Source organism: Mobula hypostoma, chromosome 25, assembly GCF_963921235.1.
Source record: "Mobula hypostoma chromosome 25, sMobHyp1.1, whole genome shotgun sequence".
Lineage (NCBI taxonomy): Eukaryota > Metazoa > Chordata > Chondrichthyes > Myliobatiformes > Myliobatidae > Mobula > Mobula hypostoma.
Window position 1 is genome coordinate 20114268 of NC_086121.1, and position 16756 is coordinate 20131023.

Sequence of the window (16756 nt, forward strand, 5' to 3'; positions counted from 1 at the left end):
TCACAAGTACATCGAAACATATAGTGAAATGCGTCGTTTGCATTAACAACCAACTCAGTGCGAGAGAGTGCTGGCTGCAACTGGCAAGTGTGCCATGGTCACGAGTTACTATCCAGTACGTCCCTGGAATGTGGGAGGAAACCGGAATACCCAAAGGAAATCCATATGGTCACGGGGAGAACGTGCAAGTTCCTTACCGACAGCGGCGGGAATTTTACCTGGATCGCTGGAGTTGTACAGCATTACATTAACTGGTATGCCACCATGCCGCCCACATGGTGAGGCAGCAAGAACAGACCCCATCTTCAGCTCATGAGGAGAGGAGCAAAGGTGCACCACAGGTATAAAAACCCAGCCGCCATATTCATTCTGTCTGTCTGTGTCTCTGCAGGAAATGGATAAAGCAGACCAGTTACAGAGTAAACTTCACGCATACGGTTTGTTTGGACTGCCAAAGGTACCGGCACAGCTGCGGTTCGACCAGGACTCCTGGGAGGAGGAAGACACCAGCCTTTACCTCGAGGGGTCATGGCAGGAGATCATTGAGGCTCCTGAGGTACACCTGCTGACTGGCTCAGTTGGGATCACTCTGTGTCCTGGAGAACTGGTTGTTCAAACATTAAATCATGCGTCTGTGCCTTGGCTCCATTTCACACACTCCAGATAAAGGATCTTAACCCGAAACATTCATTTCCCTCCATGTATGATGCCAGACCCACTGAATTCCTCGAATATTTTATTTGTTAATCCGGGTTCCAGCATTTGCAGTCTCTTGTGCCTCCACTTTACCCATATCCTTCTGTCAGGCACCTTCTGACAACTCCAACCGACGGTTAATGTTTCTGCAAATGCACAGTGAGTGTCAGAAGGCTATTCAACTGGAAGGGCATCACTTCACTCATTATACAAAAATCAACTTTACATTAGGAATCACTGGATGGTATTTGCAATCTGCAAACCAGAATTAAACAGGGACGTTAGGACAAGATACACCATCCCAGATTTGAAACAGAGCATTTACAACACATACAAGCAATGAGTCAATAAATCCTGCCACACTCTCGCTATTCTTCCTAATCAATAATATTTACATATAAAAGAAGTGATAGTTTTGTGGGCTTTAAAACTATATTTTGAGTAAGCATTTATTCAGTGATTCACCCAGTCTCCGGCATCACAATCTTATTACCAGATTGTGAATGTCCAGTGCCTGTTTATTTTGGTCATTAACTTAACATTTTATTCTGGAGAGCCTGTGTGCTATCTCAGCAGTTTTATTTCCTCATTTAAGACAAGAATATGAAACAGACTAACCAATTTAAAAGTGTCACTTTCAATTGGGTATGGACATTCAGATTTAAATTGCCACAGAGGTCTGAAAGCTTTGAACTAATTGTAGATTAAAGTAAGTGAACCTCATCAGTTTTTGATTCTCATTTTCTTGAGTCATGAAATGAATGGCATGGGATGAGACAACCCCACACTAAGCACTGTGACAATCACCTCCGAAATAACTCATTAACTTTCTTGTTAATCATCTTTTTTGATCCTGTTCCCTTGAGGTTCCACTCACTACCCCACAACTTCCCCTTCCCTATTTTCTCCTGTTAATTTCCCCATCTCTAAACCACCCTTCTCCCTCAACACCCACTAGCAATACATCCCACAAATGTTACCAGCGCGGGGGGAAGAGTTCCCATACTGGCTCACGCTGGGGCAAGGGACTCATAAGGATGGGGTCACCAACACTGACTTTCACTGGGGTGCTTGTTTCTCCCTCTTTCATTAGGAAACATGAGTGTAACGCTCAGTTATATTGGCTCGTATATGTCTAGGGGAAATCCCACCCAGTACCTGCCTCAATGCTTCCCACAGAGTCGGTTGCTGCCCGAATCAATCCCAAACATCAATCATCAGCCAGCACACCCAGTACGTTTTACCAAGTACACTTTATAGGTATTATTAATTCTATGACATTAATATAAATTCGATACAGAAAAGGAAGTAATGAAAAAAAAGGCGCCAAGACTTATCAAAGTCCAAGTTCTTCGCGTGCAACCGTTGGAGCTCAATCAATTCCTGGCGACCACTGGAATCCTGTCGACTCACGGCTCAGGACCACCCGGAGTGATGGACCGGAGCCTTTCCGCACGTCCGCCGTCCTCCCCCGACTCCCTGTCTCTCCTCCGATTCCCCACCAAAAACCCCCGCACGTCCGCCGTCCTCCCCGTCTCTCCTCCGACTCCCCGTCAAAAACCCCGTCCCCCCTCCAACTCCCCGCCAAAAACCCTGTCCACAGTGATATGATACAGCATTGTATCTGAAAACAAAATGATACATGACCACCCATCGGTTAATAGCACCCTGCTATCTATAATAACCCAAGCAACTGTCTAGTGAGAGACTTTCTCAGCATTCCCCAGTATAACATAACAAAGAAGCCATTTTAAATTTAACATACAAAAAAAGAAAGACCCCATACATGAGCATCAACTTTCATTACAAAGGCAAAAAGTCATTATAGTAGAAACAGCTACTCCATAAGCATTGATATTCTGTGAGCTATCGTTCAAACAGACGTTCACAAGGAGTGAGTCAGTAATTCTCGGTATGTATTCAATGACTTTCACTGCACAATTATCTGAATGTGTGGTACCAAAATTACAGGCACTGAGCCCACTGCCCCTCTCCCAGTATTAACGGTCTTTCTTTATCAGGTGTTAATTGAAGAATAAGGGTATGAGAGAAATAAAGGCACAAAATTCTGGAAACGTGTACAGATTGTGCGCACATCTGTATCTATGGAGAGAGAGGAACTTAGCAAGTCTGTGGAAGGCAGAGGGGCGGAAGAAGTTAGACCATAAGGGTTTAGATGGGGCAGAGTTTGTTAAGTGTGTCCAGGACGGATTCCTGTCACAGTATATGGACAGGCCGATGAGGGGGAATGCCATACTAGATCTAGTACTAGGTAATGAACCGGGTCAGGTCACAGATCTCTCAGTGGGTGAGCATATGGGGGACAGTGACCACCAGGCCCTGGCCTTTAGCATTATCATGGAAAAGGATAGAATCGGAGAGGACAGGAAAATTAAATCTCTTACTAGCTCTTTCTTCAGTTAGTCCTGACGAAGGGTCTCGGCCTGAAACGTCGACTGTACCTCTTCCTAGAGATGCTGCCTGGCCTGCTGCGTTCACCAGCAACTTTGATGTGTGTTACAGGAAAATTTTTAATTGGGGAAGGGCAAATTATGAGGCTATAAGGCTAGAACTTGCGGGTGTGAATTGGGATGATGTTTTTGCAGGGAAATGTATTATGGACATGTGGTCGAGGTTTAGAGATCTCTTGCAGGATGTTAGGGTTAAATTTGTCCCGGTGAGGAAGATAAAGAATGGTAGGGTGAAGGAACCATGGGTGACAGGTGAGGTGGAAAATCTAGTCAGGTGGAAGAAGGCAGCATACATGAGGTTTAGGAAGCAAGGATCAGATGGGTCTATTGAGGAATATAGGGAAGCAAGAAAGGAGCTTAAGAAGGGGCTGAGAAGAGCAAGAAGGGGGCATGAGAAGGCCTTGGCAAGTAGGGTAAAGGAAAACCCCAAGACATTCTTCAATTATGTGAAGAAAAAAAGGATGACAGGAGTGAAGGTAGGACCGATAAGAGATAAAGGTGGGAAGATGTGCCTGGAGGCTGTGGAAGTGAGTGAGGTCCTCAATGAATACTTCTCTTTGGTATTCACCAATGAGAGGGAACTTGATGATGGTGAGGACAATATGAGCGAGGTTGATGTTCTGGAGCATGTTGATATTAAGGGAGAGGAGGTGTTAGAGTTGTTAAAATACATTAGGACAGATAAGTCTCCGGGGCCTGACGGAATATTCCCCAGGCTGCTCCACGAGGCAAGGGAAGAGATTGCTGAGCCTCTGGCTAGGATCTTTATGTCCTCATTGTCCACGGGAATAGTACCAGAGGATTAGAGGGAGGCGAATGTTGTCCCCTTGTTCAAAAAAGGTAGTAGGGATAGTCCAGGTAATTATAGACCAGTGAGCCTTACGTCTGTGGTGGGAAAGCTGTTGGAAAAGATTCTTAGAGATAGGATCTATGGGCATTTAGAGAATCATGGTCTGATCAGGGACAGTCAGCATGGCTTTGTGAAGGGCAGATTGTGTCTAACAAGCCTGATAGAGTTCTTTGAGGTGGTGACCAGGCATATAGATGAGGGTAGTGCAGTGGATGTGATCTATATGGATTTGAGTAAGGCATTTGACAAGGTTCCACACGGTAGGCTTATTCAGAAAGTCAGAAGGCATGGATTCAGGGAAGTTTGACCAGGTGGATTCAGAATTGGCCTGCCTGCAGAAGGCAGAGGGTGGTGGTGGAGGGAGTACATTCAGATTGGAGGATTATGACTAGTGGTGTCCCAGAAGGATCTGTTCTGGGACCTCTACTTTTCGTGATTTTTATTAACGACCTGGATGTGGGGGTAGAAGGGTGGGTTGGCAAGTTTGCAGATGACACAAAGGTTGGTGGTGTGTAGATAGTGTAGAGAATTGTCGAAGATTGCAAAGAGACGTTGATAGGATGCAGAAGTGGGCTGAGAAGTGGCAGATGGAGTTTAACCTGGAGAAGTGTGAGGTGGTACTCTTTGGAAGGACAAACTGCAAAGCAGAGTACAAAGTAAATGGTAGGATACTTGGTAGTGTGGAGGAGCAGAGGGATCTGGGGGTACATGTCCACAGATTCCTGAAAGTTGCCTCACAGGTGGATAGGGTAGTTAAGAAAGCTTATGGGGTGTTAGCTTTCATAAGTCGAGGGATGGAGTTTAAGAGTCACAATGTAATGATGCAGCTCTATAAAACTCTGGTTAGGCCACATTTGGAGTACTGTGTCCAGTTCTGGTCGCCTCACTATAGGAAGGATGTGGAAGCATTGGAAAGGGTACAGAGATTTACCAGGCTGCTGCCTGGTTTAGAGAGTATGCATTATGATCAGAGATTAAGGGAGCTAGGGCTTTACTCTTTGGAGAGAAGGAGGATGAGAGGAGACATGATAGAGGTGTACAAGATAATAAGAAGAATAGATAGAGTGAAAAGCCAGCGCCTCTTCCCCAGGGCACCACTGCTCAATACAAGAGGACCTGGCTTTAAGGTAAGGGGTGGGAAGTTCAAGGGGGATATTAGAGGAAGGTTTTTTACTCAGAGAGTGGTTGGTGCGTGGAATGCACTGCCTGAGTCAGTGGTGGAGGCAGATACACTAGTGAAGTTTAAGAGACTACTTGATAGGTATATGGAGGAATTTAAGTTGGGGGCTTATATGGGAGGCAGGGTTTGAGGGTCGGCACAACATTGTGGGCTGAAGGGCCTGTACTGTGCTGTACTATTCTATGTTCTATAAGACATAGGAGCAAAATTAGGCCATTCAGTGCTTCAAGCCAGCTCCACCATTTGATCATGGCTGAATTATTTTTCTCTCAGCTTCAATTGCCTGCCCTGTCCCTTACTAATCAAGAACCTATTAACCTCCACTGTTAAAATATCCAGTGATTTGACCTCCGCAGCCATTTCTGGCAATGAATTTCACAGATTCACTACACTCTGGCTGAAGAAATTCCTCCCTACAAACTTGGCTCCAGTTCCGTAACTTTTTTAATCTTAAAAAATTTAAACTTTGTAGTTTAATTTATTGAAATTACTTTTTTAAGCCTTCTTTGAGTGATCCAACTTTATTACTTTGGAAAAATAAAGGTATTAGTTCTTTTTTAGATTTATTTAAAGTAGATAGACTGATGTCTTTTGAACAATCAGTTAATAAATATTCTCTTTCATACTCACTCTTTTTACAATACCTTCAAGTTAGACATTTCATACAAAAATATTGAAGTAATTTTCCTTACGTATTGGATGCCAACCTGTTAGATACTATTACGAGTATGAACCCTTTGATGAAGGATTCCATTGGAAGAATTTATAATTTACTATTACAGTGGGATAAGTGTCCTTTTTTTAAGATTAAACAAGATTGAGAAAAGGAACTTAATTTGACTTTTATGACGGAGGACTGGACATGGATTCTGAAGTTGGTTAACTCTTCTTCGATCTGTGCTAGTCATTCACTGATTCAATTTAAAATTGCACACCGTTACTATTTGACAAAGGAGAGATTGTCTAAAATGTTACCTAATGTTGATAGTAATTTTGATAGATGTGAAACTGAGACAGCTACACTGACACATATGTTTTGGTCCTGTTCTATACTGGAACAGTTCTGGAAGTCAGTTTTTTCTACAATTTCTAAAGCACTTAAAATTCATTTACAACCTAACAAATTAACTGTGCTTTTTGGAATAATTCCTCAAAATATCCGCGGTATCTCTTTGTCTGACCAACATGTTATTGCATTTGTTACATTAATAGCTAGGAGGGCCATTTTGTTGAAGTGGAAGGATACATCAGCTCCCACTTTGTCACAATGGTTCTCTCAAGTGATGCTATGTCTTAGTTTGGAGAAAATTAGAAGACGAACCTTTGAACCTATGTTTGATTTTGAGAAAAGATAGGGTTCATTTTCTCATTGCTGTCACTTGAGATAATTGATAGATTTCTTCCACGATCTAATTGTAAATTTTTGGTATATATTTTTTTCTTGCTGCCTGTTTGATGTTTATCTTTAGAGGCTTTTTGTATGACGCATGGCTCCGGGGTTGAACGGTTTTTTTTTTCTCACTTTTCCTTGCTTAGTAGGGTTTTTTTTTCTCTTTTTTTGTCACCAAAATTTTTCAATCTTTAAAGCAGTATTTTTTTTTCTTGAGACATTGTAAGTGTTGCCTACTTCGATGTACTCTTGTTAATTTTGGATAATAATAATAAAAAGATTTGAAAAGAAAGAAATTCTTCCTTATCCCTGTTCTGGGGGTGTCCTTCTATTTTGAGTCTGTGCCCTCTGATACTAGACTCTCTCATGAACGGAAACATCATCTACACATCCACTCTATCTAGGCCTTTCAATATTCAGTAGGTTTCAATGAGATCTCCCCCTTATTCTTCTGAACTCCAGCAAGTACAGGCCCAGAGCCATCAAATATTCCTCATACATTCAACCTTTCATTCCCAGAATTAATCTTATAAACCTCTAGACTGCCTCAAAAGCCAACATCTCCTTTCTTAGGTATGGGGCTCAAAACTGCTCACAAATTTCCAAATGCTGTCTGACCAATGCCTTATAAATCCTCAGCATTGTATCTTTCTTTTATATTGTAATCCTTTGGAAATGAATGCCAATATTGCATTGGCTTCCTTACTGTGAACTCAAACTGCAAGTTAACCTTTAGGGAATCCTGTACTAGGGCTCCCAAGTCCCTTTGCACCTCTATTTTCTGAATACTCTCCTCAGAAAATGATCAATGCCTTTATTCCTTCCACCAAAGTGGATGACCATACCCTCCCCACACTGTATTCCATTATTGATGCTTCAAGCCAAAACTCTGCATTAGGACTTGTCTTTTGTTTCTCCAGAGAAAAATGGGAAACGAGTCCAGAATATTACAGAATGCCAAACTGTGAAATGACGTGCTGGCTCAAAAGTAATATGTAAGGAATGCAAGGCTGAGGGTTCTAATGGAAAGGAATTGTTATGGTTGAGAGGGGAGAGAGTCCAGGTATTTTGAGGATATTTATGAGAGGAACATGAGTATTTGTGGATATTTACACTGTGAACCTGGGTATACGGGTACAGAAGGATGCCTCAGTTTTTAGATACTTTTGAGATCCCTATGTACAAAGCATGAATATGTTAGTATAATGAGATATTTGTGGGAGAAACCCAGTACACTGAGTATTTATACTGGGGTGCCTGTTACATAAGATATTTGTTGGTAGAACACAAGATTCCAAGTATTTATCAATTAACCATACACCTTGTCTCCTCAGCAGAAGCTCACCCGGAAGCAATTCCATCAACAGGAGGCTCTCTGGGAGCTGCTGAATACTGAGGCTGCCTATATTAGGAAGCTACGTGTCATCACAGATGTAAGTCTCCGACTCAACCCCACTCCATCACCTCGTACCTCAGATGGTAGAGTTTTGAGCACTCCACTGATCCCTGGTGGTGGCAGATATCTCCAGTCCTGTCTTTGCTTTCTGCATTATGTCAATTTAACAGACTTCCGGCTGAGTCCTGATCACCATTCTCTAATACTAAACGTAGCTGGGTCAGTAAATAGTATGTGAATAACACCCTTTGCTTTTAAGGCTCAACCTTTTTCAACTGTACCCTTCAACAGAGGTGTACAAGTTTCTTCCAGTCCTGAAGGTTCTGACTTCCACTGGGGTTCAGGACCCTTCCTGTCCTGAAAGTGTGAATGCTTGTTAGAATTTGCTTACTTCCCTTCGTCAGTCATTATTGTTGGCAATAATGACTCTTCACTTCACTATCATAGATTTAACTATCAGTACTGAGATAACTCAAAAGGTTAGATCTTTCAACCCAAGCTCAGCCACAAACAGCAAAGGTATGTAAGCATTACAAACTTCTCTCACTAATGTACCCTTAATGAATAATTTTGTCAGTGTATGTTATTCACCTTGCGTGTCTTCCTTTTACAGCTCTTCCTGTGCTGTCTGATGAACCTGCAAGAATCAGGCTTGTTGACTGAGGTAAGGTCAAGCATTTAACTTTGAAAGAAAAAATGTCAAATGAATTCCATTAGTAATATGCTAAAGTGAGCAGTGCTTAGAGGATAAGGAAACCTCTAAGGCAAGGGTTCCCAACTTTTTTATGCTATGGACCCTACCATTAACCGAGGGGTCCTTGAACCCCAGTTTGGGAACCCCTGCTCTAAGGATTAATATTTTCTAAAAGAATACAACCAGAAGTCTTTGTACAAATGCTTTGAAGTTTGTACATTGGTGTTGGTGTTTGTGCAAACAGGCTGAGGTACCTACATGCCCTGGTGTAAATTCAGATGTTTCGGTTGATAATCTGTACGTAGGCTCCAGCTTTTCCTTGCACACTGGTGTTGTTTTGTATGCATCCTATGGTTTAACTTGTGAAAAATGAAAGAGTGATTTCAGGTATGGTGTTCTGCAGGTCGACCCAAAGAAATTGTTCTGTAACATCCAGGAGATTATTCAATTACACCAGGTTTTGTGGCGAGACGTGATGGCTCCAGTATTGCAAAAGACCCGGGAGAGCAAAACACTCCTCAATCCCACGCACTTCCACAAAGGATTCAAGAAGGTAAGTCACAAGAGGAAAAGAGGGTATAGGTGAATGGAGTCAGATGGAATCATTACAATCAAGTGTTAATGTAAGGCTTCGGCAGAGAACATGACGTGGTTTTAGCCAAATGCCTCTTGAACGTACCCACTGTCTGATTGTTGATGACAGAGGCCCAGTTTTAGAAGCTTTTTCATTAGGACTAAGATGGTGATGGTATTGAGTGCTGAGCTGTAATCAATAGATGTCAGCCTGACTTATGTTTTGCTGTTTTCTTTTGCTTCAAAGTAGAGTGGAAAGCAAATGAGATTGTGTCCGCAGTAGACCTGTTCTGGCAATTCATAAATTGCAGTGGGTCCAGGGCTTTGCTGAGGCAGGAGTAAATTCCAGCTATAACCAACTGCTCAATGCACTTCACTATGTGTCGATGTGAGTGCTACGTGTCAATAGTCATTTAGGCAGCTCATTCTGTTCTTCTCGGGCACCGGCATGATTGTTGTCCTTTTGAAGCAGGTGGCAACCACATACACAGCAATGAATCATTGAAAATGTCCAGCCAGTTGGTCAGCACAGGTTTTCAGCATCCGGCTCAGTACACGATTGAGTCCTGACATATTGTGAGTGTTCACTTTCTTGAAGGATTTTCTGACATTGGCCTCTGAGAAAGAGATCACAGAGTTGCTACGTGCTGTGGGGATATGCACGGGTGTAGGGTTAGTCTCCCTTTCAAAGCATGCATAAAAAGCAATGAGCTCATTGGAGAGTGAAGCAGCACTCTCATTTATTCTAAAACGTTTCGACATATTGGAAGTAATAGCACGCAAAACCTGCCACAACTGTCTCTAATTTCATATGGAATTTGCCTTTGTGCTCTCATGATGGCTTTCTCCAGATCAGGACAGGACATTGGTTCATGTCTGGACCAAAGCTGTGATGGAGATCTGGAGTGGAATAGCATTAGTAAAGTCCAATCTTAAATGCTAGAGAGTAGATTATTGGTGAGTGTATACCACTTAATGCCACTGTCAATAACAGCTTTCATCACGTTGTTTCTGATTGAGAGTGGACTGATCTGGCAGAAATTAGCTTTAATGGATTTATCTGGGCAATTTTTACATTGCTAGGTAAATGCCAGTGTTAGAACTGCTCGTTTAGATGCACAGCTAATTCTGCAAAGCAGTCGTCAGTACTACAGCTGGGATGTTGAATGTTCCTGTAGCCTTTATAGTGTCCTTTGTTCTCAGCCATTTTGTGATATTGCATGGAGTGAATCAAATTGCCTAGAGGATGGTTTCTATGGTGGTAGAGATCTCAAGAAGAAGCCAGTCACAATCTTAATGTGAATGCCAGTACCACGGCTCTGATTAGTAGAGGTGCAGAGTCAACTGGATAAGAAGCTAAGTTGAAGAGAACAATGATGTGGGTTTTCAAAATTGTGCAGACCCATCCTCTGAGCGGCCGGTTGCAAAATCCCAGAGGCTGTGGATTGCTAGTTTACCAAGTGGTGTTCAGTTAGCTTTAGCCTTCAAATTCTGGCATCACAAGCAAATTTGAAGCTAATTTTCCATTGCCAAAAACTAATGGAACTTCCTCTGTATTGTTTCAGTTCTTAATGAGCTGCTAGTTCTATCACTGCTCAAACTCAAAAGTCTGTATTTCTTGTTATCTGTCACAGTTTGGAGAGCGTTTTAAGCCATATGTTCAGTACTGCATGGAGGAGGAGGGCTGCATGGAATACATGAGAAGCCATCTCCGCGACAACGAACTCTTCAGGACCTATGTAACGGTCAGTGCCCGTCCATCTCTAATCTATGCGACAAACCGGAGCTTCCTCGCAGGCTTGCGAGGTTTGCCCAGGTCCCTGAGGTCCTCAGTTATGCAAAATAGTGAATGCACAGGGACTGTGAACACAGCTGAGTTGGACATGTGTTGCTGACCCACTGGGGATTATGGAAATCATTGTACTATCCTGACACGGGTTTCTATTGTGGTCGCCACAATATGGGGAGGCCATCTTCTCAAAATGACAAAATGGACTATGAGCTATTGGTAAAGAAGAAAGAACCTTCATCTTCTGGGTGGGTTTTGTTCTGCCTCTACCCACATGACAACTTTATGATGCTGTCATGCAGGAAACCCTTTCAGTAACCCCCACTTATATCACTTCTACCTATAGGCCACCACTCTGCTCTTTGCTCCCCCAGTCTCTGGTCTCTTCTCCCAAACTTTCTTCACTGGAACCTCTTCCATTTAGGCTTCAGAGAATGCAGTGCAAAGATGTTCTCTTTGGGGAAGACCTTTGTAAATCACGGCTATCTCGACTAAGTAAGGGTGAGAAATCATAGTAGCTGCAGTTAGGATTCAGGGAGCAACAGGATGTGAGAGAAATCTTTTGGAAGGAGGCCCCATATTCTAGTAGTAATAGCAATGATTTACAAAATAGTGGCTTTGCTGTAAAGCTCGCAGCCTAAGAATGTATTAAAACCACAAATATTCTCCTGTCCCATTATTTTGCCTTGAGTAAATTTTTGCACCTTGTGCCTCAGTGGAAATGACAGTGTGTATATTGCAGCTTTCTGCTTGTACAAAGATAGTGATGTTTCCATATTCTTTTGTTATTTATGGTTTACACCATTTGGAAGCCACCTGTGTGTAGCTCATGGAGTATACTTTCTTATATTTAACATGGGGATAATATTATTGTCATTCCTAGATATTATCTAATGCAGAATAATAAGCATGGGGGGGGGGCAGTGTTGGTTGATATTTGCATAGTATTTTGAAACAAGGTGATTTTTTGGCTCAGTGTTTAATCTGAAACTTTTTATTGTACCTAACCACAAGCCTGTCATTTTGTAATCCATTGGGCCATTTTATATTAAAATATGTGCAACACACACACCCATATATACAGACACACACTGACACACAGACACACACACACACAAACACACACACACACACCCACATATACACACACACATACACTCTGACACACAGACACACCCATATATATACACACACACACACTGACACACACACACACATGGACACACACACACACCCATATATATATACACACACACACACTGACACACAGACACGCACACACACAAACACACACACACACCAGAACCGTTCACAGACTGTGGATCTGAAAGAATACCATGGTTACCATGGTTACCATGTTTATTTAAACAGTTGTAGACGAGCGTGGCCCCACAAAATCATTTCAGAGTCGTCCTCAACCAGAAGCCCTGGATCAATCATGAGATCCGCAGTCAGCTGAGGGCCAGAACAGAGGTGTTCAAGTCTGTTGACCAAGAAAATTACAAGAGGTGCAGGTGCAACTTCCGGAAAGCCATCTCATGGGCGAAGTGGCAATTCCAGACTAAACTTGAATCAACAAACGGTGTTCGACATTTGTGCAGGGCTTGCAAATTGTCACCTCTTATGAATTGAAATCTGATGGAATAGGCAAAACCAGGGCTTTGCTTCCAGATGGCTAAATGCCTACTGTGCTCGCTTTGACTTTCAAAACGTGGAACAATCATCACGAACTCCCACATTTCCAATGATTTTAGTCTCTGAGGATGTGCAAGCAGCTTTCAGGAGGGTGCACCCACAAAAGCATCCAGCGTAGTTGGGAACCTGGCCAAATACTAAAGACCTGCGCTGATCAACTGGCTGGAGTGTTCACTGAGGTCTTTAACCTCTCACTTGGGCAGTGTGTGGTACCACCTGCTCCAAGTATACCAGTGCCTAAGGAGAGTGTGGTGACCTGTCTCAATGACTATCACTCAGCAGCACTTACATAAACAATGATGAAGTACTTTGAGAGGTTGGTGATGAATCATATCAACTCCTGCCTGAGAAGCGACTTAGATTTGCTCCAATTTGCCTCTCGGAGCAACAGGTCCAGAGCAGATGCCATCTTATTGCCTTTTCATACAGTCTGGATAGCAAGGATACATGCATCAGGATGCTCTTGATCAACTACAGCTCAGGATTCAATGCCGTCATGCCTTCAAGCCTAATTAATAAGCTCAAAGACCTTGGCCTCAATACCTCCTAGTGCAATTGGATCCTTGATTTCCTCACTTGCAGACCCCATTCAGTTCGGATTGACGACAACTTCTCCTCTATGATCTTCATCAGCACAGGTGCGCTAAAAGGCTGTGTGCTTAACCCCCGCTCTACTCACTTTACACTATTGACTATGTGGCTAAGCACAGCTCCAGTGCCATATTCAAGTTTGCTGATGACACCACTGTTGTAGGCTGGATCAAAGGTGGTGAAGAATCTACGCATAGGAGGGAGATTGAAAATCTGGCTGAGTGTTGCCATAACAACAGCTCCTCATTCAATGCCCACAAGACCAAAAAGCTGATTATTGACTTCAGGAAACGGACACCAGAGGTCCATGAATGAACCAGTCCTCACTGGAGGATCAGAGAGGGTCAACAACTTTAAACTCCTGCGTTATTATTTTGGAGGATCTGTCCTAGCCCCAGCACGTAACTGCAATTAGGAGGAAAACATGGCTGCCCTCTGCTTCCTTAGGAGCTTGCAGAGATTGGGCATGACATCTAAGACTTCGACAGACTTCTATAGAGGTGTAGTGGAAAGTATATAGATGGCTGCATCACAGACAGGTATGGAAACACCAATGGCCTTGAACAGAAAATTCTACAGTGGAATCCAGTGGCAGTGGATAGGGCCCAGTCCATCACAAGTAAAGTCCTCCCCACCAGTGAGGACATCTACAAACACTGTTGTAGGAAAGCAGTATCCATCATCAGGGACGCCCACCACACAAGACATGCTCTCTTCTTGCTGCTGCCATCAGGAAGAAGGTACAGGAGAGACAGGACTCACACCACCAGGTTCAAGAATAGTTAATAACCATCACCCATCAGGCTTTTGAACCAAAGGGAATAACTTCACTCAACTTCACTTGTCCCATCGTTGATATGTTCCCACAACCTTGACTTACTTTCAAGGACTCTTCACCTCATGTTTTAGATACTTATTGCTTATTTATTAATTATTTATTTTCTTTTGTACTCACACTGTTTGTTGCACGTGTATGTGTATATGTATGTGTGTGTATAAGTACATAAATATATGAATATATATGCAGGAAGTAAGTTTAGCCATAGTTGCCAATGAAACTTGTTTCCATTGTGATGCATCATATAGCTGCATCAGCCAATTTGCTCTTGCATGCTGCTAAATACAGAACCTAAACACAAAAAAATGCTTTCTGATGTCTTGCACAGATAGGGAATTGTAACTGATACTGCACTGCAAACTTCTCAGCTCTGTTCCTTTCCAGATAACTTGATAAGAAAATTCGCAGTCTTGTTGTCAAATCCTTCTGAGTCTTACCCCTTCCTGTATCTGTAACCCCTTTCAGTCTTAGGACTCTCTGTGAGCTTACAATTTTGCCTCCTAGTCATCCTTGATCCACCTCTACTGGTCATGAACTCTGGAATTTTTGCCCTCAACCTTTTCCTCGGTTGTCCTTTAATTGTCCCCCTTTCCTGGCCTTTGGTCATCTGTTCTGATATCCATTTAGTCAACATTTTATTATGTTTGATAATGTTCTTGTGAACCACCTTGGAATATTTTTGCTGTATTAAAGCTGCTACTGAAAGTTGTTGGAGCTCCCATATGTCCTGCTCGCTTTATTCCGCACCTCCCACCCCCACAAGCCTTGGATATATGTTTCTTTCCCAACTTTCCTGTTGAAGTTCTGACATGAAGCTGTACTACACATCAATACTTCAGTCCACAGTGTGGTGCCAAGCTAATTAAGCTAATGGCACTTAATCCTTTCCGTACGCATGTGGTCCTTATCACTTCGTTGTTTACATATTCATGTATCTTTGTAAGAGCTTCTTAAATTCCTCTATCATATATTCCAACACCATTACCCATGGAGTTGCATTCCAGCCACCTTCCCTGCACATATCCTGTGAACTTCCACCCGTCCCCCCGCCTCAGATCCGTGCCTTTTAGTGTTGACCGGGGAAGTTGGGGGCAGAAAGGTCCTGGCGGTCTATTATATCTATGCCTTACATCATTCTCTAAACTTTGTCAAGACTGTCTCCTCATAGCACGTGTTCTCTACTCCAGACAGCATCCTGGTGAACCTCCTCCACACCCTCTCCATAACCAAGTATAATTACGTTTGGTGCTGGATCCCAAGAGGGGGAATTTGGATAATGCCTATGAGATGGCTTTTTAGAGCAGCTTATGGTTGAGCCCACTAGAGGAATGGCAACTCTGTATTAGGTATGATGTAGTGACCCAGATCTGATTGGGAGCTTGAAGTACGAGAACCCTTGGGAGGCAATAATCAGAGTATGATAGAATTCACCCTGCAGTATGAAAAGGAGAAGTTAAAATTGGATGTATCAGTATTACAGTGGAGTCCAAGGGAATTTCAGAGGCATGGGAGAGGAGCTGGCCAAAGTTGATTGGAAGGGGACATTAGCAGGGATGACAGCAGAACAGCAATGGCTGGAGTTTCTGGGAACAATTTGGAAGGTACAGTATGGATACATCCCACGCACGAAGAAATATTTCAAAGAGAGAATGAGGCAACCATGACTGACAAGAGAAGTCAAAGACAGCATAAAAGCAAGAGAGAGCATATAATATAACAAAAATTACTGGGAAGTTAGTGGAATGGAAAGCTTTCAAAATCAACACCAAAAGTAACCATAAAGAGAGAAAAGATGAAATATGAAGGTCGGCTAGCCAATAATATAAGAGGATATAAAAAGTTTTTCCGTTTATAATATATAAAAAGTAAGAGAGGTGAGAGTGGACATTGGACCATTGAAAAATGACACTGGAGTGGTAGTAATGGGGCACAAAGAAATAGTGGATGAACTGAATAATATTTTGCATCAGTCTTCACTGTGGAAGACACTGGCAGAGTGCCAGAAATGCAAGTGTGTAAGGGTCAGAGCTGAGCGTCGTTGCTATTACTAAGGAGAAGGTGCTTGGGAAACTGAGATGTCTGAAGGTAGACAAGTCATTTTGACCAGATGGACTACACCCCAGGGTTATGAAACAGGTAGCTGAAGAGATTGCGGAGGCATTAGTAATGATCTTTCAAGAGTCACTAGATTCTGGAATGATTATGGAGGACTGGCAATCGCAAATGTCACTCCACTCTTTAAGATGGAAAAGAGGCAGAAGAAAGGAAATTATAGTCCAGTTAGCCTGACTTAAGTGGTTGGAAATATGTTGGAGTCTATTATTAAGGGTAAGTTTTCAGAGTAATTGGAGGCACATGATAAAATAGGCCAAAGTCAGCGTGGTTTCTGTCAGGAGAAATCTTGCCTGACAAATCTGTTGGAATTCTTTGAGGAAATAAATAGACAAAGGAGAGTTAGTAGATGTTGTTTACTTGGATTTTCAGAAGGCCTTTGACAAGGTGCCACACATAAGGTGCCTCTCTATTTCCTGAGGAGACTGAGGTCCTTTGACATCTGTCGGACGATGCTGAGGATGTTCTACAAGTCTGTGGT

General features: G+C 42.6%; 1 protein-coding gene across 10 annotated transcripts in view; it reads left to right on the forward strand.

The window, feature by feature from the left end:
• LOC134337890 (pleckstrin homology domain-containing family G member 5-like) overlaps window positions 1–16756 on the forward strand; it is a 103363-nt gene that overhangs the window by 69508 nt on the left and 17099 nt on the right. For 8 of the 10 annotated variants that reach the window (XM_063033220.1, XM_063033217.1, XM_063033225.1 and 5 more), the window contains 5 exons: window positions 392–556; window positions 7922–8020; window positions 8597–8647; window positions 9081–9230; window positions 10885–10995. In XM_063033220.1, the coding sequence (XP_062889290.1) occupies window positions 392–556; window positions 7922–8020; window positions 8597–8647; window positions 9081–9230; window positions 10885–10995 (576 nt within the window). The remainder of the gene's footprint in view (window positions 1–391; window positions 557–7921; window positions 8021–8596; window positions 8648–9080; window positions 9231–10884; window positions 10996–16756) is intronic. The other 2 variants (XM_063033219.1, XM_063033222.1) reach the window with 2 other exon arrangements.